Source organism: Arachis stenosperma, chromosome 6, assembly GCF_014773155.1.
Source record: "Arachis stenosperma cultivar V10309 chromosome 6, arast.V10309.gnm1.PFL2, whole genome shotgun sequence".
NCBI lineage: Eukaryota > Viridiplantae > Streptophyta > Magnoliopsida > Fabales > Fabaceae > Arachis > Arachis stenosperma.
The window spans coordinates 3329640-3343195 of NC_080382.1; the positions used below are offsets into that span (position 1 = coordinate 3329640).

Sequence of the window (13556 nt, forward strand, 5' to 3'; positions counted from 1 at the left end):
TTACTTTCTTTTTTAACCACTTTCTATGGTTGTTTTCTTTTCTTTGTGTTTTTTTTTTAATTTCTTCTTCTCTGCAATACATAAGAACAAGCGCATAAGAACAATTTTAACCAAATACAAGTAAAAAAAACCAATATGAACATCAAACTCACTGGTTTTCGGATTCACTTATGCTTTCTGAATCTGTGGGACTGCTTTCAGTTTCTCTTGTTGTTTTTGAATCCATCTTAATAATCTTTTGTTTTTTAACCATCCTCTGTTGTCCTGTTCTCTTGGCTGGCAGTGTTTTGTCGGATTCGGATTCAAATTTGGAAAATTTGTCTTCTTCCGAAGAAGAATCCAGATCAACAATTTTCTTTTCTTCTTTCTTCCCTTTTCCTTTCTCTTTCCCCTTTAAAAAAGTTAGTTTCTTCTCCATCTTCTTTCTTTTTGTTTTTTCCTCCTTTATTTGCTTTCTATATAGAAGTCCCTAAAACACAGACTTATTTAGTTAGCATAGTATTTTAGAAGCATCTGAAATGAGCAAGTACGGTAATAATCAGGTGAATCAAAATGAGCAAATACACTTAACCAAACACCATTCATGTGCGGAATAATACGTGATAAACATTTAATCATCAAGAAAAAAATTTCTGCATGCACAAAGACTCAACTGAACACACTAACAATTAGGTGAATCAAAGTTACAAACTCCACTAAACCGAACAACATTCATGTGGTGAATAAAATGTGATAAATATTTAATCATCAAGAAAAATATTTCTTCATGCACAAGGATTCAAATGAACACACTAACAATCAAGTGAATCAAAATTAGAAACTTCACTGGACAGAAAGAAAATAATAACACATTTCAGAATAAGTCGATCTACTAAATGAAGCAACTCAATCCAATAAACTTAAAATGTAACTAGGAGAAATAAATTAATTATAACCTAAAACACAAGCTTATTTAGTTAGCATAGTATTTTTAGAAGCATCTGAAACAAAATTTTAGGGGAAAAATTTTATTTAATTTACCATTGTGTTCGTTGCTTCCTGAGTAATCCGGACGATCTTCATCTTCTTTATCCAGTGGCCCATCCATGGTGGCAGGGGAGCATCAGGTGCATCCAAGCGAAGGAACTTGGTTTCATGGAAATAAATTAGCATAAAAACAAAAATACAGCCGTCAACGAACTGTTTCCTTCCTTTTCTCTTGTTTTCAATTCCCTTCCTCAAGAAGCTGAGCACATGATTTGCCCAATCTCACTATCGGATGTTATCCACACGAAAGATAGGAGGCTTATGGATCGGGGAGGCCATGCTTACCGTCGTCGACATCAAGAAGCACTTCTGTACAAAGATGACAAAAGTTCTCCGAAATTTTGCCGGTTCTCCTCCCCTTCAACACTCATATCCAAGTCAAACTTTGTCAAAGATACCAACGTAACACATTTGAGGCTGTCAAATATTGTCTTGTCTGCCTCATTCAGTTTTCCATACTCAACCTTTTCAGGAAAACGATTTCCTACAATATTTTAATAGTAAAAAATCAGCCAAAAAGGCTCAGTTTAATTTTCTGTTCCTTAATGAACTGAGATCAAAGGAAGTAATGAACCTAAAATAAGTAGAAAGTGAAAAGTGTATTACCATCGTGGCTTATGCCCAGTGCAGCTGCTATCTTGCAAGGTGTTATGTATATTTTTTCATGGAGAGTTTTCAGGCATCCATGATACTCATCATAGCAATCAATCAATTCTCTCAAGAGAGCGTGAGAGACGTTCATTTTTGGGACATGTGCTAGGACACCGAATCCCATTTCTTCAACTATATCTTTCTTTTCCTGACTCAAACTCTTCAACACTGTTGCTATTGCCTTTGTTTGGCATCTGCAATCGTGAGTTTTTTGCAAGTTTTCAAACAGAATGTGACGATATATTTATAATACAAAATAGATTTTATTCGAATGAAAGCGGATAAATATATTTAATGTGCTTACGTTATAGCGCGGCTTGTCCTTCTTTGTCGCCATTGTCTTCTTCATTTTTTCTGTCAGGACAAAAAAATTTGGTCAATACTTCACTCAATACACCGACAAGTACAAGCATGCATATTTTAATAAAGTGAATGAAAATGTCTGAGCCCACTGAACCGAACTCCATTGACATAATGAATAAAACATGATAAATAATGAAACAGCTAGAAAAGCATTTCTGCATGCAAAAGAAGTTAGCTGAACACACTAACTATCAAGTGAATGAAAATCACCAAGCCCATTGAACAGAACACCATTCATGTCCTGAATAAATCGTTATAAACATTCAATCATCAAGAATAGTATTTCTCCATGCAAAAGAAGTCAACTGAATAGACTAACAATCAAGTGAATCAAAATAAGCAATTCCACTGAACTGAATGAAAATAACAACACATTTCATTCCAAGCCCTAGTTACGCTGTAAAAATGTAATCAGAATACGTGATCTACTAAACGAAGCAACTCAATCCAGTGAACCTAAAATGCAACTAGGAGAAATCCGAAATTGCAAGATTTTAAATGAACATTAGTTTTTCTCATACCTTTTGCAGTCTTTGTTGCTGTTTTTGTTTGTTTTTGCTTCGTCCTTGCGAAATCTTCTCGCGATTCTTCTCCAATAACAGTTTCTGCAAAGAACGTGAGTGAAGTTTGAGTGATTTTAAAAGAGATTCGAAGAGTAGCGATTTCGTGCGTGTTGAAAAAGAAGAAACGTTTTTTCATAATGAAGCACGAATGAATGTTAACGTTTTGGAAGGGGGGTTGGGGTGCGTGTTATACACACTCATTTAATGGTATTGGGGTTTTTTGGTGTTGGACCAATTTGGATGAACTTGGATACAAAATTACATAGATGTGTAGCATGACTGTATTTTAAAATGTATTATTTGAACTAGCATGCACGTAGTTGTTGAAGAATGGTTCCACAATGCAAATCCTGTAGAATAATATTAGATAGCGTTTGTTTTGAGGTACTAAGACGGAAATTAGAAGATTGAGACTCAATATTATATTTGTTGTCACAGAAATTAGTACTAAAATTTTAGGCTTTCTCTCCAAAATTTCAATATTTCAGTACCTCCAAAAAATGGAAACACAAGAGACTGAAATTTTTTAGAATGGAGACTGAAACTTTAATAATATTTTATACCTAAAATACCCCATTTTAATTAATTAATTCTAACTTTACCTTTTGTGCAAATTAAATTAGAGGTTCATTTTTATTTTAGTCTTTGTCTCTCACTTTACACCAAACACAATACTAAAATTTTTTTCCGTCTTTATCTCTCCATCTCTATCACTCAGTCTCAGTCTCTGTCTCTCTTTCAAACGCTCTTAATTACCTGTAGCGTGAATAAATTGCAAAGCCACTTCAATGGTTCCATGCTATAAATAGCGAGCTTTCCATGCAGAAGATATTCAAGTCTCTCACAATTAACAAGCAATTATATACAAAACTATAGAAATATATAGAAGCTAGCAAACTAAAAATGAAAGCTACATACTTGCTGGTTGCATTCTTGGCTCTGGCCTCTTTTGCTTCTGCCTTTGATCCCAGCCCTCTCCAAGACACGTGTGTTGCTGTCCCCGATGGCAGAAGCAAAGACGCTGGTATGTGTGCATATATATACATTCATATTCTCCACATAATCACAGTTTTTGTTACTCAAATTAAATTTCAATTAGTTTACTTTCAATATTATGGTTAAGCATCTTATGACTAGTTGTTTTTAATATAAGATTTTTCACTTTGCAGTATTTGTGAATGGAAAATTTTGCAAAAACCCTGAACTTGTGGTAGCTGAGGATTTTTTCAAGCACGTAGATCCTGGGAATGTTAATAACAAATTTGGGTCAAAAGCAACTCCAGTCACAGTTAACGAACTACGAGGACTCAATACATTGGGTATATCACTTGCTCGCGTAGATTATGGACCTAAGGGTTTAATTCCTCCTCACACTCACCCTCGAGCCTCTGAGATATTGATAGTTATTGAAGGAACTCTCTTAGTTGGATTTGTGACTTCCAATAATCAGAACAACACCAACCGTCTTTTTACCAAAATGCTCAACAAGGGTGATGTGTTTGTGTTCCCAATTGGCCTCATTCACTTCCAATATAACATCGGTAATGGCAACGCTCTCGCTATTGCTGCTCTTAACAGTCAAAATCCAGGTATTATCACAATTCCAAGTGCTGTGTTTGGATCTACTCCACCTATTTCTCCCGAAATCTTGGCTAAAGCTTTCCAAGTGGACTACAAAGTAATCAACTATCTCCGAAAGCAGTTTTCGTATGATAACAACTAGTTTGACCACAGAGAGCACTCATCATTGAATAATTTTACTTGTACTTTGATTTAGTGTATGTTATGCATATGCCTCATGCAGTTCCCAGTAATAATAAAACGCATGAGGGTTATAATTCATATGCACTACGTTGTATTTCATGTTCTGCTGTTATTTAGTTTAATTTAATGTGTGATTTTAATAAAATAAAATAAAATAAAAAATTATGTTTCTTCGTATTGAATCCGATCAATTTTTTCAAAGCTTTACCACTCTCCCATAATGCGGCAGACTTAAGAGATCATAGCATAATTGTTAACATTTATTACTCTAAATTTTGATGCGACTTAAATAAACTTCACGTCCATGTCCATCCTTTAGCTGATTAAATATATATATATATATACACACACAAATTAACTCCAAAAATTTGAGAATAAGAACCAAGTTTGGTTGGTCTAGTGGTTAGTTCACTAGTCCGCTTAAGCAAGTGTCGTGAGTTCGAATCCTGTCTTGTGCATGCAGCAATCTATTGGACAATGACAAACCCTTAAATGAAGCTCGTTACCGCAACATAAAATTATTTCGCTGGGAAAAAATAATAATTCCTTAATTCCATGAAGTTTTAATGTTGTCATCACATCTAATTTCATTAGAAGTCAACATCAATATATAGCATGTCATACATCAAATGTGTGTTCAGTTCAGTTGTAGCCATGTGGCCGAACGACCACAAGCTGGTTTTTAATTTGCTCCCACTCCTACACTTGTTGATTGTTAAGAACAAGGGAGAGTGGCTTGAGGAAGCTACTCAAACCTAATTAGCTATTCGAGAAATAGGATTCGGTTGTAACTTAGAGAGGCACCGTACCGCAGTACGTGCGGAAACAATTTGGTGTATTTTGGATAGATGAATAATTTAAGCTGAACAACCTTATAACAAAATAAAATGCATATTCGGACATAATAGAAAATTAGATAAAAATAACTAAGTGATAATAGATATAATTAATAAATATTTAATTATAAATACTATATGTATAAAATTATTAATGTATTACATAAAATAAAATAATTTTAAATTATTATTATCTTCTTAATTAACATTACCCAGAAAGAAAGATCACATGTCTCGTTATTATGTTTTAATTTATATTTTATCAATAAGAATTAAAAATATATTTATTTAAATTTTTGTTGATTTTATAATTTTAACAAATGTCCCATTTTTATTGGTGGAATATGAATGTGAATAAGTAGTGAGCAGAAGGTGATTTCAATCTATGTAACTACACACACTACACGTCAAATTTCATATGAAAACAGAATCAATAGAATTATCTACACTAAGGTATTCGACTCGTTTAGACGCCATTTTAAAAAAAATTAATAATTTTTTTAAAAATTTTATTATAAAAATAAAAATAATTTTATGTTTAAATATTTTATGTAAAGAAATTTTTTTATTTATCAATTATGTTTTGAATAAAATAAGATAAAAGTATTTTTTTGTTCATTTATTATATGAAAAAAAAAATTTTTAAGAAAAAATATCTTTTAAAAAAGATATAAATTGTAACTTCTCAAAAAAGATATTTTTTATTTTTCTAATACTTTTACTTTTACTATTAAAAATTTGCTAAACACATTAAAAAAAATATTTTTTATTAAAAAATATTTTTTATCAATTTAATAGCGTCCAAACAAATACATTATTTGATTTAAGAGAAATGAAAAAAATGAAAAAAATGAATGAAATTTTTTTATTTAAAAATATAAAAACTAAGAAATTTTGTGTGTGTGAGTTTCATAAAAAAAATTCTTTCCATCACAAATAAAAAATAAAAAATATTATCTTTTATGTAATTTTAATACTATACTTAGTTATATTATTATTAATAATTATTAATATAAATTTAGATCTAATATATTATTATAATAGAGATTCAGATTTAAATATTATATGTATTAGATAAATAATTTAAACCAAATATATAAAATTATAATATTATATAATATTTATAAAATACAATAAAAATAAATAAATAAAAATATTTATACTTATTTTATCATAAGGATAGATTTATTATTTTATATATAATGTACATTTTAATTTACATATAATGAAAAATCTATTTGTCATTTATTCAAATTATTAATAAATTTAGTATAACAGCTTATAAAAGGAGGAGTTCATGTGACGACGAATATATTTTTTCCTTTGCCAATTAAAAAAAATTGTTACTTGTTATTATTGTTTTTGTACGTTGATTATTGTGATTGTTAGTATTATAAGTTTATAACTGCCTATAGCTAAGGCCACAATTTGTAGCTAATTAAGGGTGATGTGTTTGTGTTCCCAATTGGCCTCATTCACTTTCAATTGAACGTGGGTTATGGCAACGCTGTAGTCAGAATCCAGGTGTCATCACAATTGTAAATGCTGTTTTTGGATGTACTCCATCTATTTTTTCTGAAGTTTTGACTAAAACTTTTTAAGTGGACAAAAAAGTAATTAACTACCTTGAAAAACAGTTCTAGTATGACAATAACTAATTTGATGAAGTGAATCACCAGCCACTTCATTCCATTTGTATGATATATTGTTTGAACTCATATATAATGTAGAACAATAAATAAAATGCACGAGCAATATATATAGGCAAGTATCCGATGGCCATGCCTATAGTAATTAGTGGTGACTATGAAATATATCCTTTAATAAAAAGATGATAATTAAATATGGTAATATTTTTTTTGTTAGTTTTTTTTAATAAATATGTTATAAAATTTAAATTCAATCTCAGTTGTATTGTCCAATTCCGATGCTCCATCTCCCTATCCACTGATCCGAATAGTCACACAAACCTTCTGAACAAAACCATATCACCAAGAACCAATTAGTTTGGATTTTTCAGTTTATGTGTGAATTGATGATTTTACTCATCTTATTATTTATTTTTTGAAATAATTTATTAATGATAAGAAGTATGATCACCCACGGTTAGTTCTTTGTCATATATATTTCTGCAATCTCTACGGCAGCTTTTCATTAGGTTCCACTTTTTCTCTTTTGACAAACATTGCAATGTGAATGTTTGCTGTAAAGAGCGGTCTTTCACATCCTCAGCCATAAATAATGCACTAACATCTATTTTCTCTTTATTTTTATAACAGAAAAAATTATTTTTCCCAAACCACCGTTTGTTTACCTTTATTATTAGCTTTTTTTCCATGTTTAATACAAAGTAGCTCAAAACAATGGCTACCACAAAACTCAACATATATATATATATATATATATATATATATATATATATATATATATATATATATATCAGATTTGTTGTATTTGATTATTTGATTTTTGGTTCAATAAATTATGTATTGAGTTTAATTAGTGAGAAGTTATTATTAATTTTACATTTTTTTATATATTCTTAATGTTTTAGTTGTTAAAAATAAATTTGATGGTTAGAATTTAAGAATGAATAAAAACTACGGTTTGAATGGGTTGTCTATATTTAGTTTTATTTTAAATCATTTATTTATTAGGATATGTTAAGTTTAGATGTCAAAAAGAAGTATAAATAATATATATATATAATCATTTCATAAAGAACAATACACAAATACATTCAATGCATCCCTCTTCATTTTATATTTTTTGTGAGTATGTGTGCTTTGTTTTTTTATTTTCTAATAAAGTGGTATCATAACCACTTATAAATTGTCTTCGTGGAACCACCTTATCTTTTCAATATTCACAATTATTTAGGCTCAATTATGACAATTGGGCATCCCGAATGAATACAATTCTCGATGCTCAAGGAGTGTGGGAGATAATTGAAAAAGGCTATGTAGAACCAAAAAATGTGGAGAAGCTAACAGAAGCTTAGAAGGACAAATTGAAAAATAAAAGAAAAAAGATCAATGTGCACTTACTATCATTCATCAAGGTTTAAATGATGATATATTTGAGAAGATTGCTAATATAACCAATGCAAAGAAAGTTTGGAATACTCTTCAAAATTCCGTCATAGGAGTTGAAAAGGTGAAAACTCTAAAAGCTGGGTTTGAGTCTCTAATAATGAAGGAGACTGAATCCATTTCGAATTATTTTACCAAAGTTTTGGTGATAGTGCACCAAATGAAAAGGCTTGGAGAAAAATTAGAATATGTTGGTGTTGTTGAGAAAATCCTTCGTTCTCTCAACTCAAAATTTTACCATGTGGTGGTAGCCATTGAGAAGTTCAAATATTTGGATATTATGTCCATTGGTTAGTTGAATGGTTCCTTACAGGTCTATGAAGAAAGAATGGATAAAAGCAAGCAAGAACGTGTGGAGCAGGTCTTGCAAAAAAACTTTCGCGGAATGCTAGAGGAGAAGCCAAAAAAAGTGGAAGACAAGGACGAGGTTGAGGCCGTGGATGAAGACGAGGACGTAGTTACAGAAGAGGAAGAGATAAGAAAAATTATTTTCAAGAGAGAAGAAATCAAAATTTTTCTTGAGGTCGTGGAAGAGGAAGAACAGTTGACAAAAGATACATTGAATGCTATTCATATGGAAAGAATGGACATTATTCTTGGGAGTGTCAGACATCCAAAGAAGAAGAGAATAAACTTGTTGTGCACAGTGAAGATGTTGAAGAACCAAAATTATTCCTTACGCTCAAGGAAGATCAAAATTCTGAAGATTGTACGTGGTATCTTGACAATGGAGCTAGCAATCATATTACAGGTGATAGGAGTAAATTTGTAGTACTCGATACTAACGCTAAAAGGACACGTGCGTTTTGGTGATGAATCAAAAGTAGAGATCAATGACAAAGGGACGATTCTATTCGAGCTAAAGAACAGAAGTCATAAGATTCTTTCTAATGTTTATTACATCTAAAAGATGAAGAATAATATCTTGAGTATTGTTCAATATGAGAAGTGGTGGAGCTATATGTTTAAAGTTATGTATCGAAGATCCATCATGGATTTGGCATATGAGATATGGACATTTAAATTTTGGTGGGCTCAAAGAATTGGGAACAAAGAAGATGGTAGAAGGAATTCTAACAATTGATCATCCTCATGAGTTATGTGAAGCTTGCTTACTTGAAAAATATTCAAGAGTTTTCCAAAGAAGTCCAAATCAAGAGCTACCAAGCCACTTTAGCTAATTCATGCAGACGTTTGTGGACCTATCAAGCGCTAGCCATTATCACTTGATAAGAGTGCTTATTTTTTATTTTTTATTGATGATTATTCAAGAAAAATATGGGTTTATTTCTTAAAGCAAAAGAGTGAAGCATTTAATGCATTCAAGAAGTTCAAAGTTCTCGTTGAAAAGGAAAGTGGCTATGAGATAAAAGCTCTCAGAACTGATAAAGGTGGAGAATTCACTTCAAATGAATTCAAGACATTCTATGAAAACCATGGTATTTAATGTCCCCTGACTGTTCCTAGATTACCTCAACAAAATGGAGTTGCTGAAAGAAAAAATAGGACGATTCTAAATATTGCGAGAACGATGTTAAAGAGCAAGTCATTGCAAAAAGAGTTATGGGGAGAAGTATTTACATGTGCAGTTTATCTCTCAAACCGCTCACCTACCAAGAGTTTGAGAGATATAACACCTCAAGAAGTATGGAGTGGTTTGAAACCTAATGTTTCACATTTAAGGGTTTTTGGATCTATTGCATATGTCCAAATTCCTAAGCAATAAATATCAAAGCTTGATGATAAGAGCTAAAAGGTCGTATTTATTGGCTATGAAGAAAATATTAAAGGCTACAAGTTCTTTAATCCTGACAACAATAAAGTAATAATAAGCAGAGATGATGAGTTTGAAGAAAGTATAAAGTGGAATTGGACTACACAAAATGAAGCTACTTATAATTTTTTGCTTTACTTTGAGGAAGAAGAAGCTCCAATGCAAGAAGTGTAAGATAAAATTGATCCTTCAACACCAGCATTAACTCCACTATCATCATCATTGTCATCTCCATCCTCTAGTTCAAGCGAAAGCTCTCGTAGATATCGAAGTCTCACTAATCTCTATGAGCAAACTATAATGCTAGAGGATGAGAATTTATTATGTCTACTCTCCAATGATGAGCCTTTAAGTTTTAAAGAAGCTGTCAAAGATAAGAAATGAATACAAGCTATAGAGGAAGAAATTCAAACAATTGAGAAGAACAACACTTGAAAACTTGCATTACTTCCAAGTGGTCATTAGGCTATTGGAGTCAAATGATTTTACAGAGTTAAGAAGAACTAACTCTAAAGGTGATGTAGAAAAGTATAAGGTAAGACTCGTTGCAAAAGGGTATAAGAAGAAGCAAGGAATAGATTATGACGAGGTGTTTGCTCCAGTTGCTCGCTTGGAGACGGTAAGGTTGTTATTGTCACTTACAGCACAGAACCACTGGAAAATCCACCAAATGGATGTGAAGTCTGCTTTCTGAACGGTAATCTTCTGGAAGAAGCTTATATTGAACAATCTTTGGGTTTTGTTGTTGAGGGTTGTGAAGATAAGGTGTTAAGGCTTAAAAAGGCCTTATATGGATTGAAGCAAGCTCCAAGAGTTTAGAATGATCGTCTTGATACGTATTTTCAAGATAATGGTTTCACTAGGTGCATTCATGAATATGCACTCTATGTGAAAGAGGAAAGAAGAAATTTGTTATTTGTTTGTGTCTATGTGGATGACCTCATATTCACAGAAAATAATCAAATAATGTTTGAAGAATTTAAGAAGGTAATGACTCAAGAATTTGAGATGAGTAATATGGGACTAATGTCTTATTATCTGGGAATTGAAGTGAAATAAATGAATGATGAAATTTTCATCTCACAAGAGGCTTATGCAAGAGAGCTGTTGAAGAAACTCAACATGCTAGACTGCAATCCTACCAATACACCTATGGAGTGTGGAGTTAAACTTTCCAAAGAGAAAGAGGGTGTAAGAAAAGTTGATCAAATATTATTCAGAAGTCTCGTGAGGAGTTTAAGGTATTTGACCTATACCAAACTTGACATTTTATTTTCAGTTAGGTTAGTCAGTCGCTACATGGAGAATCTAACAGAAATCTATATGAAGGCAGTCAAGAGAATTCTTTGCTATCTTAGAGGTATTCTTGAGTATGGCATGTTTTATTCAACTTCAGATGAATGCAAGTTAATAGGCTATTGTGATAGTGATTATGCTGAAGATATTGACGGTAGAAAGAGTACTACTGGATTTGTTTTCTTTCTAGGAAATAATGCAATTTCTTGATGTTCAAAGAAATAATCCATAGTCACTCTTTGAACTTATGAAGCAGCGTATGAAGGCTTAGATGGAGGAGTAACTTCCCAAGATATGCGCCGCTGGCATTGACCCTGCTGGTGGCAGCAGTAATGCTGGTGGCACACAGACATCATCACCGCCTTCTACGCCGTCGACTCAGGGCCACGAGACTGATGTCGACGACAACTACCTAGATCTGTAGATATTAGATTTTTGTTTTATTGTTTTATATATTTATTTGATATACTTGACTTTTATTTAATTTTTATATTGTATTATTTAATTATTTTAAATAAAAATTCTTCATTATTCATGATTTGACCACTAATTGTGTAAAAAAAATTTAATTTAAAATTAAAATTGACAATTATTTTAAATTAAAAAAATGATATTACTGTTGGAATTATCGAAGGAATAATCTTATGGTAATGTAGCGCGAAACATGTTTTTGGTGCCATTGTTACCATCAGACAGATCCACTTATTACATTGGTTTTTCAAGTAGGTGATCTACCGGAAAGTTCAACGGTCACACGAAATAAATCTGACAGTAAACGTTTACCGACGAGATTTATACCGTCCGATTGTTTTTTATGGTAATTTTATTACCGTCAGATTTATTTGATAAATCCGACGATAAATCCGATGGTACTCAACGCTTTTCTTATAGTACGTATTTGTACCTTCAATTGCTAATTTGCTGCCATACAGTTGTCTTTCCTCATAATAGCTTTTATCTTTAATTTCCAAAAGAAAAAATTATTCCAATTAAATTTTTGAATTTCATACTTTGATGTTATTTTTTAATATACAATAACTTGCAACAACAAAAATTACTAATCAATAACTTTTAACTCTGATATTACTATTAGGTACCAGATAAATGACGCAGCTAAAATATAAAGATGAAAAAAATTAAAAATATGTATAAAATATGAAAGAATTGATTAGATTTCTTTGAAAATTATAACTTATCAATTTATTACAAAGAAATTACAATAACTCTCTTTTTTGACAAAAAAAAAATATACTTCTCTCTAATTATATAAGATATAGGAGAATACCTTTTAAAAAAGAAAAAGTTCTTAAAGAAACTCAAATGTTTCTATTGCTGTTGTTGGATGACTTGATGAGAAATGAAATGAGAAAGTTAAATTTATAGGAGAATCTCTATTAAGTAAATTATCCATAACTTACTATTGTTAGTCATCATCTATCTCCCTCCAATATCAAAATTTGATGGTTATTATTAAAGAATATTTTTCTCTTTTCACTATTTGGTTTACTTTTTTTTTCTATAAAATTAGCTTTACTAATTTTTCAGTACAAACGTTGTTGTAACTAATTAAGTCCAACTAAGTTGATAAAAGTCCAACATAAAACTAACATGCACGTGTATAGACGTACACGCATTTTTTTATTGATATAGCACATAAATTTTTGTTAGAAAGTATATAAAATTATCGATATAGTACATAAATCTCTGTTCCTAACACAAAAAAATTTGTATATAACACATAAACTTGTTGATATAGTATAGAAATTTGTATATATAACACAAAAATTCTTGGACATAAAATATAATCTTATCAATATAGTATAAAAAAAAATTACATAGCCTAAAAATTTTTACTAAATACTTCTATTGAGTTTTGTGTTGTGTACCAAATTTATATATTTAAAGTTTTACTAAACATATATTGGAGAAGAACATGAAGAAGAAATGAGTAAGTTAATGGTCTGAATATATGGTCTTTTAAAATTTTTTATGTTGTGTACTAAAATTTGTTTTTAGTAATTTTGTTAAACATATATATAAAAAGAAGAAGAAAAAAAAAGAAATCAAATAAAAAAAGAAGAAAGAGAAAAAAAAGGAGGATGACAAGGACAATAATGATAACAAAATAAGAGAAAGAGAAAAAAATGAAAAAAAAATTAAACAAAAGAAAGAGAAGAAAAAGAAGCATGCG

The 13556-nt window shown here is 30.8% G+C and overlaps 2 protein-coding genes across 2 annotated transcripts; both read left to right on the forward strand.

Annotated features, from left to right (window-relative positions):
* Nucleotides 1-3451: 3451 nt before the first annotated feature.
* On the forward strand, nt 3452-4326 carry LOC130936229 (germin-like protein subfamily 1 member 15). Its single transcript, XM_057866265.1, has 2 exons — nt 3452-3627; nt 3773-4326. The coding sequence occupies exons 1-2, from the start codon at nt 3507-3509 to the stop codon at nt 4324-4326; spliced, it is 675 nt and encodes a 224-aa protein (XP_057722248.1). The 5' UTR covers nt 3452-3506.
* Nucleotides 4327-11128: 6802 nt separating this feature from the next.
* Nucleotides 11129-11575, forward strand: LOC130933499 (uncharacterized mitochondrial protein AtMg00810-like). Its single transcript, XM_057863134.1, has one exon. The coding sequence runs from the start codon at nt 11129-11131 to the stop codon at nt 11573-11575; it is 447 nt and encodes a 148-aa protein (XP_057719117.1).
* Nucleotides 11576-13556: the final 1981 nt, after the last annotated feature.